The sequence below is a fragment of the Drosophila subpulchrella genome, chromosome 3L (assembly GCF_014743375.2).
Source record: "Drosophila subpulchrella strain 33 F10 #4 breed RU33 chromosome 3L, RU_Dsub_v1.1 Primary Assembly, whole genome shotgun sequence".
Classification (NCBI taxonomy): domain Eukaryota; kingdom Metazoa; phylum Arthropoda; class Insecta; order Diptera; family Drosophilidae; genus Drosophila; species Drosophila subpulchrella.
Genome location: NC_050612.1, coordinates 19,818,503 through 19,831,313, shown reverse-complemented (window position 1 = coordinate 19,831,313; position 12,811 = coordinate 19,818,503). Strand labels below are relative to the sequence as shown.

The 12,811-nt window shown below is 45.4% G+C and overlaps 3 protein-coding genes across 4 annotated transcripts; 1 reads left to right on the top strand and 2 right to left on the bottom strand.

Moving 5' to 3' along the window:
- Positions 1 to 5: 5 nt before the first annotated feature.
- LOC119553944 (centrobin) lies at positions 6 to 2,407 on the bottom strand. Its single transcript, XM_037864637.1, has 4 exons — positions 1,229 to 2,407; positions 1,011 to 1,172; positions 613 to 950; positions 6 to 553 (listed from the first exon to the last, which is right to left on the bottom strand). The coding sequence occupies exons 1-4, from the start codon at positions 2,405 to 2,407 to the stop codon at positions 151 to 153; spliced, it is 2,082 nt and encodes a 693-aa protein (XP_037720565.1). The 3' UTR covers positions 6 to 150.
- Positions 2,408 to 3,035: 628 nt separating this feature from the next.
- Positions 3,036 to 8,760, top strand: LOC119553294. 2 transcript variants are annotated; one of them, XM_037863609.1, is made up of 12 exons: positions 3,036 to 3,278; positions 3,336 to 3,536; positions 3,594 to 4,059; positions 4,125 to 4,994; positions 5,881 to 6,035; positions 6,093 to 6,210; positions 6,267 to 6,362; positions 6,416 to 7,573; positions 7,640 to 7,681; positions 7,744 to 7,848; positions 7,909 to 8,211; positions 8,273 to 8,760. In XM_037863609.1, the coding sequence occupies exons 1-12, from the start codon at positions 3,168 to 3,170 to the stop codon at positions 8,485 to 8,487; spliced, it is 3,840 nt and encodes a 1,279-aa protein (XP_037719537.1). In that variant the 5' UTR covers positions 3,036 to 3,167; the 3' UTR covers positions 8,488 to 8,760. The 2 variants fall into 2 exon arrangements, with proteins under 2 accessions (XP_037719537.1, XP_037719538.1); XM_037863610.1 differs by having other exon boundaries at positions 6,440 to 7,573; positions 8,273 to 8,487.
- Positions 8,643 to 10,402, bottom strand: LOC119553295 (microfibrillar-associated protein 1). Its single transcript, XM_037863612.1, has 3 exons — positions 10,235 to 10,402; positions 9,251 to 10,172; positions 8,643 to 9,193 (listed from the first exon to the last, which is right to left on the bottom strand). Exons 1-3 carry the CDS (start codon positions 10,302 to 10,304, stop codon positions 8,758 to 8,760), a joined length of 1,428 nt encoding a protein of 475 aa, XP_037719540.1. The 5' UTR covers positions 10,305 to 10,402; the 3' UTR covers positions 8,643 to 8,757.
- Positions 10,403 to 12,811: the final 2,409 nt, after the last annotated feature.

Genomic DNA, 12,811 nt, shown 5'->3' with positions numbered 1-12,811 from the left:
CCTTAACTATTTACGTATTGAGTTCCTAAGTAAGAATATAAAACTACAATGTACATCGTAGTGGCTACTTAATAGGGGATGGGGATTAATGCTCATCAAACTATGGGTATTACTAAATATAATATTACTTATCGAGAGCTTCTCCTGCTGTCAGCACTTCCAGGGCGGAGGCTTGCTTCCGCCACTTGCGCTTTTTGGTTTGCTTTGCTTGCTGCCCTGTTTGGTCGTCATGGCCAGGATCTCATCCAGTTTGTCGAAATCACTGGGCGACTTGCTGAGGAGCAGCTCAATGTAGGCCTGCAGCTTGTCCATCGGCGAGGGCGGATCCCGCTTGCCCACCACATCCAGATTGTTTTTCTCCGTGCTGTTGCTGCGCTGCGATTTGCTGGTCTTGGGTGTCTCTGGATACATGCGGGCATTGTTCAGCTCCGGAGATTCCCCCTCAGTGTCGCTGGCCTGCATCAGCGAGTTCTGATTGGGAGTGGTGAGGATGGCAAGTGCCTGCTGCCACTGGGCCTCCATCACTCCGTGCAGCTTCTCCGCAATATCGGCACTGGAATTGTATATTTCTCTGTTAAATATTGGAACACCTGATAACTTATCATATCTTACCGCTTGGTCTTGTAACAGCTGAGCTTGAGGTCCATTTCATCAATCTTTTTGGATGCATTCGCCAGCTGCAGACGGTACAGCTCCACCTCTTCGTTGTGCTTCTCCTGGATAAGATTCAGCTCCTGGTTGTTCTTTTCGTTGATCATTTCGAGCTGCTTTACAGCCCGCTCGGCAATCAGTCTTTCCCGCTCGCGAGCTTCGCTCTTCAGATGCTCCTCGTTTTTGTCTAGCTGGTCCTGGAACTCCTGCATCTTTTTGGCCACCACGTTTTCCATTTGCTGTTGGTAGTACTGCTTGAGGGATTTCTGCTGTACTTCTAGCTTTTTCTTGAGATTGGTCTGCAAAGTAACGACATTAATTTATGGTTGGGCTTACTTTAAGGGGGTTTCAAGAACAACCTCAGTTTCGGTGAGATTAGCCAGCGTTTCTTGAAGGGATTTGCGCTGGGCCTCCAAGGAATCCGCCCTAGCTTTCTGCTTTTGATGATAATCCTGCAGCATTTCCTTTTGGTGGGTAAGCGTGCTTTTGTCCTTTTCCAGTTCCTCTATGCGGGCTTTTAGCTGAAAAAAAAGGGCTTTAGAAATGGTCAGCAACTGCTTTCTCGTTGTCAATTTACCTTCTCTTGCTGGTAGTCTACCTTGGCAAACTTATCCCTCAGCTTGTTGAGCTCGGCGTGGGACAGCTCCTCCGCTCTCTTGCTGCTGGTTAGCTGCATTTCCATCTGCTCCAGCCTTTCGTCCCAATCTTTGGCATCTTGCCTGCGGTGGTCCAGCTCCGCTTCCAGTTTATCATTCTTCTCCTGGAACTTGGTGGCCAAGTTGACAGCCTGCGACAACTCATGCTGCAGTGCTTCAATCTTGCCCTGAGATTCGCCCCTGTCCGCCTCCAACCTGTGGAGAGCGTCCCGCAGTTGCTGAACCTCGTAGTTGAGACTCTGGGCCGTTTGCTCTGCCTCACTGATTGCGGCATCCTTGGAGCGATCCACCTCGATGGCCACTGAGATGCGCTGCTGGTACTCCAGTAATTGGGATTGCAGGGTGTGGACTGTTTTTTCCAGATGCTGCCTTCTGAGTTGTTCCTCCTTTAGGGAAGGACTGCAAAGGAGTCGGTTGGGGGAGTTGTTGTCCAAGACAGTTCTAGCCATGCTGCTCTTGCCCCAGAGGTCGCTAAGGCTGATGAGCTTGTTCTCATTAAGGCTATTTCGGGCACCTCTGGCTGGCTCCACTGAAGGAGCGCCGGAGGAGGAGGAGGCCAGCCTCATGCTGGGCAGAGATGTGGTCGCCGCATGACCCTCCTGCGTCAGCCGCTCGTTCCGGAGATGATCATCGCTGTGGTGATGCAGGTGGTGATCCTGTCGCTGTCGCCAGCGATGCGCATTGTTTTCGTCCAGGTAGTGATCGATCTCGAGGAGGATGTTGTCCTCCAGAGGTCGCTGGCGCAGGGGCTCCATTGAAGAGCCACTCTTCGGCGTGGAGTGCACCATGCCATGTAGCTCTCTGCTTGGCCATCCTGCTCCTTTGTTCCTCACCGTGTTCGTGGATATGGTGGATATGTCCGACGGCGGCTCCTCCGCATCCAGTCCGATGTTCTGGAGCCGGGCATTTATGTGGTTCAGCTCCGACTTCTTGCTGGGATGCAGGAACTGGTACGCCGCACTTGTGGGCGCGGGCGGCGGGGGCATGGCCAGTGCATCTGCGGCCGCTGCGCCTGCGCTCATTTTGGCCTCCGCACAAAAGTCGAAATCCGGTGGTATGAGCAGCAATAGATCGGTGTCGTCGGTGTCGGTATCACTCATTCCTCACTCATGGTCGGAAATCCACCTTAAATTTAAACCATATTCCTGGAAAACCCGCAAACAGATGGAAAACAAAAATTGGTTGTTGCTATAGTAATGACACGACGCGTAAACATTGCACCAGGCAGTGTTGTCAATTTAGCTGGTTTCCCTTTTGATCTAGCTCAATTGGAAAAACCGCGGAAAATTGAAAAATGTGGCTGTCTACAAAGAAAATGGCTTATTGAAATCATCTCGTAACTTTATGACGCATTGGCTTCATTTGTATTGTCTCTTACCTCTACCATGGTCAATTAAGCATAATTAATATGAAATATAAAAAATGGTTGGTAAAACCATTTGCTTAGTTTTCATCATATGGTATTTTACCTGTCCAAAATTCATTTTATACCTTCGATTTCCAGTGATACTTGTAAGGTTTAACCCCTTTGTTATTAACAAATAAACCACTCGATCCAAAACTTCCTTAAGCCGCTATTTTACAATTTATCCCGAATTTGTCAATTGATATCTAGATAATAAATAGATGTAGTGAGAAAATAGCTAAGTTAGCAACACTGCTTCTCTTACATGTTTGAAATTAACCGATTTTTGAAAACTGGATTTTTTAGGGGGAAAGTAAATTTTTCATCTGGCAACACTGCCCTAAAGGACTACTAAAATTTGTATTGTTTTGTTTTTGTCTGTGGTGTTCAATTCATCATAAGGACTCACCCCTGATCCCCCTTCCACCGCATTTACGCTTGGCGCGCTCTCCAGGATGGCAGATGTAAGCTTGGTCTTTGACGGCTTACCGGCGATCCTCTTGAAACCCGATACAATATACCGTATTGGAAGGAAGAAAGGCCTGGAAATCAGCGTCGCCGATGAGGTGAGATCTTTTCCTTCTTTCCAGAGGTTAAGTAACTATAATAATTGTTATGCGTAGTCCATGGAGTTGGCCCACGCCACCGCCTGCATCCTGCGCCGGGGAGTGGTGCGCCTGGCGGCCCTGGTGGGCAGGATGTTCGTTAACGAACAGGAGAAGACCCTCGTGGACATCGGCAAGGAGGACGCCTTAGCCGGCCAGGTGAAGCTGCGATTTGGAAATGTGCAGGCCAGGCTGAAAATCAAGGAGGACAACGATGAGGTGGGCATTGCAGAAATCTCCTTAGATTGGATTTGAAAAGCAAATCCTCTTTTTTAGGCCCACGACAGCAGCGGATTCGGGGAGTGCCTGAAGAACAGGTCCATCGACTCGACACTGGACAGCTTGGACATCCCGGAGACACAGCCTCCATCCGCCAACACGACGGTTAATACCACGGCGGATAGCTTCTTTATACCCGAGACCCAAGCTGTTGTCCTGGATAGACCACGAACCAGTGGAAAAGTGTCGCTGGGCGATGACTTTATGATACCTGAAACGCAGGATTTTCTGGCGGAACTTCCACCTGCACATCCCATCAAACCAGTGCTGAATCCACATAACTTTACTGTAGGCAGCGATGGGGAGTCCTCCCAGGGCAGCATGATACGCATGTGCACCCAGGACTACAATGAGGATGCCATCGATGACTTTGATTCCTCGCAGGTCCTTTGCGATGCTCTTCTTCCCCTGCCGCCGCCCACAAAACCAATGGAATCTCTTGAGAAGAAGGAAAATAAGCGGGGTGAGTGCATGCCTTGTGGAACCTATGACTTTCAATATTATACCTTCAAATATAACCCTTTCCAGATCAACTGGACACCACCGACTTTGAAATGAGTGCCTTGAATTGGTCAGCCAGCAATTCCAAGTGCTGTGCCCTGAGTAGCACCAAAGCGGACGCAGTGCTCCCGCCAGGGGATGCCTGCATTACGCCTGAATTGACCGCTCCCTCCGTAGATCGTAACATCTGCACCCCTGATCTCTTCGATTTGATCTTGGGCAGGGACGGGCGAGCCGACTCCTGTAGTCCTGATCCGTTCGTTCGTCCGGCGGATAGGGGAAATGCCACCACACCGCAGTTTGGCGGAGTTAAACAGCTGGTTGTGGCCACCATTGAGACTCCTACTGCCACTCCCGACAAAGAGAACGCAGAGAGGAGTCAGGAGAGCAATCAGGATATGATAGTCACTCAACGATTTCCTGGAAATAAATTGTTTGAAAGTGACGGCGAAGACGATGAGTTGCCGAATCAAGATTTCGTGGCCACTCAGGCGTTTAACTTGGCACGCCCGCAACCAAACGAAGCTTCAGGGACACTAAAAGAAAATGAAACCAATCAAGATTTCATAGCCACTCAGGCGTTTAACTTTCTGCGACCGAAAACAAATGATTCTGATAAACCGTCGAAAGCTTATGAGAATTCCAACCAGGATTTCATAGAAACTCAGGTGTTCAACTTGGATCGTCTACTGCCAAGTGATTCTACAGAGCCAACAAAAGACAATGAGACTTCCAACCAAGACTTTATAGCCACTCAAGCCTTTCCAGCCAAGATCAACAGCTCTCGGTGCCAGGACTTTATAGACACACAACCTTTTCATGTGGTTAACCAGCATTCCACGAGTCTAAGCAACAAGGAAAACATTCCACACGACGTCAGTGCCCAAAAGGGTTCAGGTGCGTATGTTGAAAAATGATCCTATGGAACATTGAACAAAAATACCTCTAAACGAGGTAATGCAATATATAAATTTGAATGGGGAATACAAGGGAATTTGACCACAAACTCATAGGGGACCCACTTGAAAATCGGGATCCCGTAACTACGGTTATGGAATCTAGAACTGCAGTTTTAGATATCCCATCTTGAAGCTATTGGAAATTCGGAAAAATCGAATATGAAAATGGGTTAAAATTTTGAAACTCGTTTTAAAGATACATTTTTATGTATAATACTAGAGAATTTAACCACAAACTCATAGAGGTATCCCAAGTCTAAATCAGACTCCAAAAACTCAATTTATGAAGACTAGAAGTGCAGTTTTGGGGTCCCATTCTGAAAGCAATTGGAAATACGAAAAAATCAGACATGAAAATGGTCAAAATTTTGCCCCTCGTTTTAAACGTAAATTATATTGTAGAATATTTGAAAATTCAACAACAAACTCATAGAGGTATTCCACGTCTAAATCGGGCTGAATAACTCGAGTTATGAAGTCTAGAAGTGCTGTTTTGGGTTCCCATTCTGGAAGCCATTGAATTTACGGAAAAATCAGACATGAAAAGGGGTCAAAATTTGGACCCTCGTTTTATACATAAATTTTAGTGTAGAATATTAGAAAATTCAACCATAAACTAATAGAGGTATCCCACGTCTAAATCGGGATCCAATAACTCGAGTTATGGAATATAGAAGTGCAGCTTTGGGTTTCTATTCTTAAAACCGTAGGAAAACACGAAAATAGGCTACTATTTTTATCCATAAGTATCCCACTCTCAATTCGGGATCCAATAAGTCAAGTTATTTGTGACACTGTTATTTGACAACCACAACCTTTTCCAGGTCCAAAAACCGTTGAGGATTCTTCTGATGAGATAGATGCTGTGCTCAATGAAATGGTTTCAGGAACGGTGGTAACGTCGCCTGTAAATCCCAACGAAGAGACGATAAAGTTCTTTAGGCCGTGCGTGATCAAGGACAAGAATCACTACCAAAAGGTAACTTGAAATTTTATCTCTGAAACCAATTTGCTATAAAGAGGATATACCTTGCAGATTTGCCAGATCGAAGGGGTTTTCAGTGACCTGAGCAACAAAAGTCGTTGGCGTACTGACGCAACCGGCGATGGCAGTCGTAAACGTGTGGCCAAATCAGAATCTCCTCCAGCTACGCGTATGTGTACAAAATTTCAGGAATTTCGGGGTATTTTAAAATCATTTACTTTACAGCAAGCCGAAAGAATCGACGAATATCAGAGGGATCTCAGAGATTGGAAATTAATGTGAGAAAACGACGAGCAAATTCAGCGGACAAAAACTCGGAACGTAAGTTTCTTGCAGAGAATCTAAGAAATTGCTACTAATATTTAAATTTTCAGCTCTTAACAAATCAGTTTGCCCAGAACATGAAATAGGTTCGATTGCAGAAGAGAAAACCAAGGATGATGAAGGAGAAGCTCCTTTCAAAGTAGTGGCAAATCAATGGCAAAACCGTAGAAATCGAATTAATAGCCGCTCTGATACTCCAGGAAACTCATTAGAAAAGAGTAAGGTAATCACTGAGTTGGAGGATAAATCAAAGGAGGAGCCACCTTCCAAAAAGAAGCGCGATAGAAAAGCCAAGACTGCGGAGAAAAGTAAAACTGACTCACCCAAGGACATTCCCAAGCCAACGACAAGAAGCAGGCGAAAAACCAGTGATGAAGATGCTGGTACAGAAAAGCAAACAAAATCCAAGGTTGCGGAGGTTAAAACCAAACGCCAAGCTACCATTAAAGATGCTGAGGTGCCTGTGAAGACAGCAAGTGGAAGGAAGGTCAAAAAGGCAGACACACCCAAGGATATGCCTAAGTCAACGATCAGAACCAGACGTCAAACCAGTGAGGAAGATGCTGGGACAACTGGAGGAGATAAGGAAATAGATGTAAAGGACATACCCAAGGATATTCCTAAGCCAATGGCCAGAGGCAGGCGCAAAGCTAGTGAAGATGATACTGAAACATCTAAAGTAGAAAACCCTGTCAAATTGATAAAAGCAAAGAAGCCCAAGTCAATAGAGACAAGTAAGGCGGATGCATCCGAGGACAAACCCCTACCAAGAACCAGGCGTAAAACTATTGTCGAAGAGGCTGACACGCCTAAAGAAGAAAAACCAGCTAATATATCAGTTAAACGTGCTGTTGTTCGTATATCCAGGACAATCGTTGACCAGGCAGACACTTCTTCAAACTCCGGGAACAACATCAGAGTAACTCGTGCTGCCAACTCGCGCTCTGCAACTCCGTCTATTGAAGAGCCTTCATCTAGCTCCTCCGCTGCCAAGGCATCTAATGTGGCCGCAGCTAGCCGAGCAGCAAGACCAACTCGGGGTGTCAAGTCGCGTTCCACCACCGTCGATGAGTTACCAACTACCTCTGTTACTGCCAAAGAGCCTGTCAAGATAGCTTCCCGTGAGGAGCCACCCTCCAGCTCTGTCAATACCAAGAAGGGAACAATTACTGCCGAAGGAGAAGGTGTAAAGAACAGATCAGGAGCCAGTGAGTTCGAATTTTATTTGCCTAAGCAATATAATTCTATTTATTTAACCAACACTAACATTGCAGCCACTACTCGATTTAGTCAGCCGGATCCCGATCCCCTCAAAGGTAAATTTGCACTCCTAAAAATGTTAATTATTTTTAATTTAACATATATTCTTTTCGGTTAGCCTTCAATCAATATGTGAGGAAAGCCAAAGCCACTGGAAAAATTAAAGTAGCTTTCACCATGTGCAATCGTCAGGCGTTGGATTCAGTCTTAAAATCCCTGAAGCGTAAGAAAATGCAGACTGAAAAGCGACACGACTTCTAATTATATTACTTCAATTTTCCAGACGTGGTGGAGACCACGGAGGATCCCCTACAATGCGATCTGCTCATCATGGACAAGGGCGAGCGCACCTACAAGTTCCTGGCGGTGATTGCTTCCAACAAACCCGTTCTCTCCAGCAATTGGCTATATGCCGTGAAGAAGAGCAGAAGCCTCGACATCAAGGCAGATCATCTGTTTAGTGATGCCAAGTTCATGGAGACCTTCAGGTTCAAACCCCTGTCTGTACTGGAACACCCTCGTTTACTATTTGGTTTACACTTTATGCTCGGTGAAGACATCATTCCAAAGGCCATCGAAATGAAAGGCAAGTGTAGCTGAGTACTCCTAACCCAACTCATTGTGTAAATCTCGGTGATCTCCCACAGTTATTATTCAAAGTGCCGGCGGAAAGGTCCACGTCCAACCGCCCTCGCTGGCCATCAGCATGGACCTGTACGTGGTCACCACAAGCAAGGACACAAAGACGAAGCGACGCCTGAGCAACCACGAAAAGGTGCACTTCGTCAAAACCGAGGCCATTATGCAGGCGCTCGTCCAACACAACGTGGAACTTTTGGACGAGTACAAGCTCAGTCTTTAAACACCCTAATTTGGGGAATATTTTCGTTTTTGTTTAGTGTTTTTCGAATTTTCTAATGATATTGCTAACTTTGGTCAGCCATAATTCCAAGCAGCTCCTAATTAACTACAAGGGCATCAAGTACATCACATATTCACAGAAGAGCTATCAAGCTATAAATTTAAGATTTTTGTATTTTGTTTAATGTTTTTTGGGGCCATCTAGTTGCGGCCATATTAAAATTAGTTGTTACACTCCTACGGCCTGTCAAATACATCACACTGTCTATAACTACTCCATCTTCTTTCGCTTCGATCCCGTGGGCTTGTCAAACTGCTGCCGCATGCCGCCGCCGCGTTCGTTGTGGAACTTGATGTTGCTCGAGGATTCGGCGTACCAGGGCGAGTCGAACTTGGTGGTGTCCTGGTCCACCAAATGCGTGTACTTGGTGCGGCCGCAGCGGCCAAAGTTCTTCACCTGCATCACCTTGGGCAGGATTGTCTTGTCGAAGTGATCCTCCAGCGTGGCCTGGGCAAAGTCGCGCTTCAGGACATCGTTCTCCTCGTCCAGGTAGAAGGCGCCGCGATGGTAGTACTTCTGCAGGAACTTGTACTTGCCCTTTGTGGCCTTGTTGGTGACCATCTTGGGGTTCTGGCGCAGCTCCTGGCGTCGCTCCTCCTCGGTCATGTTGCGCATGCGATCTATGTCCAGCTTTTCGCGTTCGGTGCTGAAAGGTGTGGAAAACATTAAGGGGGTTTTTACAAGAAATTGATAAAGGACTCACTTGTCACGCTCCTCGCGATCCCGCTTCATCCTCTTCAGCTCGCGCAGCTTCCAGGCCTCGTACTCCACCTCATCGTTCTCGTCGTCCGTGCACACATCCTCGATGCAGGCCTCGTTGCTCTCCGGCTTGGTCTTCTCCAGATCCTTCTTGACGCTCTCCTCGACCATTCGCAAGGTGGCCCTTCTGCGCTCCTTGGCCGCCCGCTTGGCCTCCGCCTCCAGCTGCTTTTGCTTCTGGGCCTCTCGCTCCTTTTCCTGGATGGTGGCACGATCCCGTTTCCGGACAAAGAGCGGTTTCAGGCGCGGCTCGTTGTCCTCCTCGCTTTCCGTCTCCTCTTCGTACTCGGAGCTCTCCGATTCCGAGGATTCCGACTGCTTTTCATCCTCCTTCTGGAGCACCTCCTCCTCACGCTGTTGCTGCAGCATCCGGGATCGGAGTTTGGTGCGCCGGTTCTCCAGCTCCGCGTCGCTGAGCTCGGCATCCGTGTCGGACTCGGAGGCCAGTGTGATCTTGTTGGTGCCGCGCTCAATGGCTTTCTGCGGCGCCTCGTCTTCCTCCTCGTCCTCGCTGTCGCTCTCTATGATCTCCGGTTCGTGGATGTGTCGGTGGCGTTCCCGTCGCTCGCGTTCCATGTCCTCCATGTCCACGGGCCTTTGGCGCAATCGTCGCAGTCGGGGATCGTCCACCTCGACCTCGTCTTCCTCCTGGGCATCCCCCGCCGCCCGCTCCTCCCCCTCGGCGCTGCCTCCGCGACGGGAGAGCTCCATTTTGTGTCGCTCCGCCTTGTGGCGCTCCAGGCGCTTCCTGGTGTCAATGAAGTCATCCTCGTCGCTCTCCTCCGAGCTAGAGTCCGCCCGGGCGTAGTCAGGTCGCTTTCCAGATATGTACCGCTGCACCTTCACCTTTTGCATAGACAATTCACCTGTGCGAAAGGCATAAACAATTTATTAACAATTTCTGGCGGGGATTGAGCCCAGTGCTTACCCTTCTCGTTGCGCATGGGAACGGCGCCCGCGGTGCTCTGAATTCCAGAGGCGGCGGCGGCGGCACTCATCTTGGTTTAAGCTTAACTACAAACGTTTAAAATGGCAATTTACTATAAATTATAAATATTTTTTAAGATATAGGAATCTAGAGATGGACAAAAGTTGATGATAGTAATCGAATGTAGCGATTACTTTTGGGTGTCTAGTTTAAGAACTCTGGCAGCTCTGCAAAAACAGAGGGGCAACGCCAACGTAGTACGCGGGCAATTTGAACTTACTTTGTTTTTGTGCAATTGTATTTCTTTTCCGCTGGCGATAAATTATATTTGTTTATTTTAGAGCAAAATGACGGAAGTGCGATGACTAAGCAGTTCCCAGATTAAGACCACCAATTGAGACTTTTAATTAACGATAATTATTTATATGTAATGCGATCACTGAAAAAAATCTTGCGAAAAAAATTTTAGTTCTAAAATGAAGCTACTTACTTACCAAGAGATAATCTTTCAATTACAGTAATTTTACTGAGGATTGTGCAATAATGTTCTAGAGTTTTAAAATTATAAGCTCCATTTAAAATATAGATATATTTTCTTTTAATACTTTTTTTCTCAGTGCTTTTACTATTGATTAGTATTTTAGCAATGTCAACGCCCACTCTCATTAGTGCATTAATTGACTACTACGCTTTCTTCTATTTCAATTTCAATTTCATAAATATGAATGGGTGGTCGTCTCCAGTCGATGATCTTGTGTAATGCCGGAACCGCGTGAACCCAAAAATTCTTTTTATTGATATTGCGTACGTTCCATTTCGACAGCACGCAGCCAGCACGTGTGTGGATCGTCTCGTAAATGTTTGGAAAACGTTCTGATATAACATCACATAAGAGACCGACCCAACCGGACCAAAGTCCGAAAGAACAACCTGACGGGCGAGAGGCTCGACCAGTTTTGTGACGTCTTGGGTCCACTTGCATCCGAGAAATAGAGTTTCAGGTGCCTTGGCTGGATTTGTTGTCTGGGGTGGGATGGGATCGTTTCGGGCCTAAACACTGAGTCGCATTTGCCGAACTGCTTTTAACTGCTTTTCGTCGGCTAAAGTAGTTGAATGGCCAAGATTTACATGAGACTGTTAGTTAACGACATGGCGGGCATATTTAATTAATGCAACACGCTTCATGCTTAAATGCATATCTGCCCAGTTAACTCACTGACCTTTACTAGAAACTGGGCGTTAATTTGGAGACTTTCCGCCTTGGGGGAAGTACCTGGCCAGAAATTCCGGCCTAATGTTTGGATGCACAAGACCCGAACACGTGGATTTCCCATTTCTTTGGCCCCAATGTAAATTTATTGCGGTTGAAACTCTTTTTGAACTGACCGGCGCCACTTCAATTCACATTTAAATTCACATTCCTAATACATTTCAATTAAAATTAAACACCCACACTGGGGCACAAGAATTGTAAACAAATAATTTTCTATTAGCGGGAGAAAGAGTGTCATGCCTGATCAAAATCGTACCAGATCGAACTCGTTATCGTTATCCAAGTAAGACATAACATAACCAGCAGGCAATTGAGGCGAGGCGATGAATACAATATTTTACAAAAAAAAAAGATAAAATCGTTTTCATTATTAATTGGCGCACTTTTTTCCTTTGTGACTCGGGCTTGAGTTACTTAAAAAGTAATAAAGGGTGAGCCAAATGGAAATATTTACACATCACGCAAACCCAAACTGGCTAAGAACCAGCAATTAAACTTTTGTGTTTTGTTTACAAAGCATTTCATTTGGCTCTACTTGTCACCCATTTAATTAACGATCGAGATCGAGAGATCTGCAAAGGAGTTGGAAAATACCGGATATTTTCCGACTTTCGCCGAGGAGACTTCTGAAGAATTGGAATGATTCTTCGTATATGAATCAGAACGTTGCAATTCTGAAATTAATTGGCAGCAATTCACTTGAACCTTTTTTTAGATGGTTTGGCAAACATTTCTCATCAAATTTAGCTCCCTGCATCGAATCAGGAATTTATTGTGCTCGGATTACTTAACCCCGTGAGATTGTTTCAATTAAATATTGTGTCTTTTGGTTTTTTTTTTGAAGGGAGTGCTCGCTAAATATTGATTTATATTTTCAAATCAATAAATGTCTTCGGGCTTTATTTTAAAAGTAATTTATCACTGTTATTTAATGAAAAGCTTGATGACATATTGGCTTCAGTTACCGAAGAACATCTATTTCTGATTCCTTAAACAATTTATCTTTGAGTAAGAAAGTTTTTATTTATAATGGATACTTATAATAATGTCTCTCCATGTTTATTAGATAATAGATATGGTGGTTTTATTTTATTGAATACTAATATTTCAGTAATTTGAATAGCTTTACAAAAGTATTATAATTATTTTAAATTATTTTACATAATTTTTATAAATTATTAAGTGGAATCTGAGGATCATCCCTATATCTTTGATAGCATATCTTAGATATAAAGAAACCATCATAGTTGTATCCACACACAATTATTATTGTTATATTGAATATAGTCTTAATATCTCCGCAG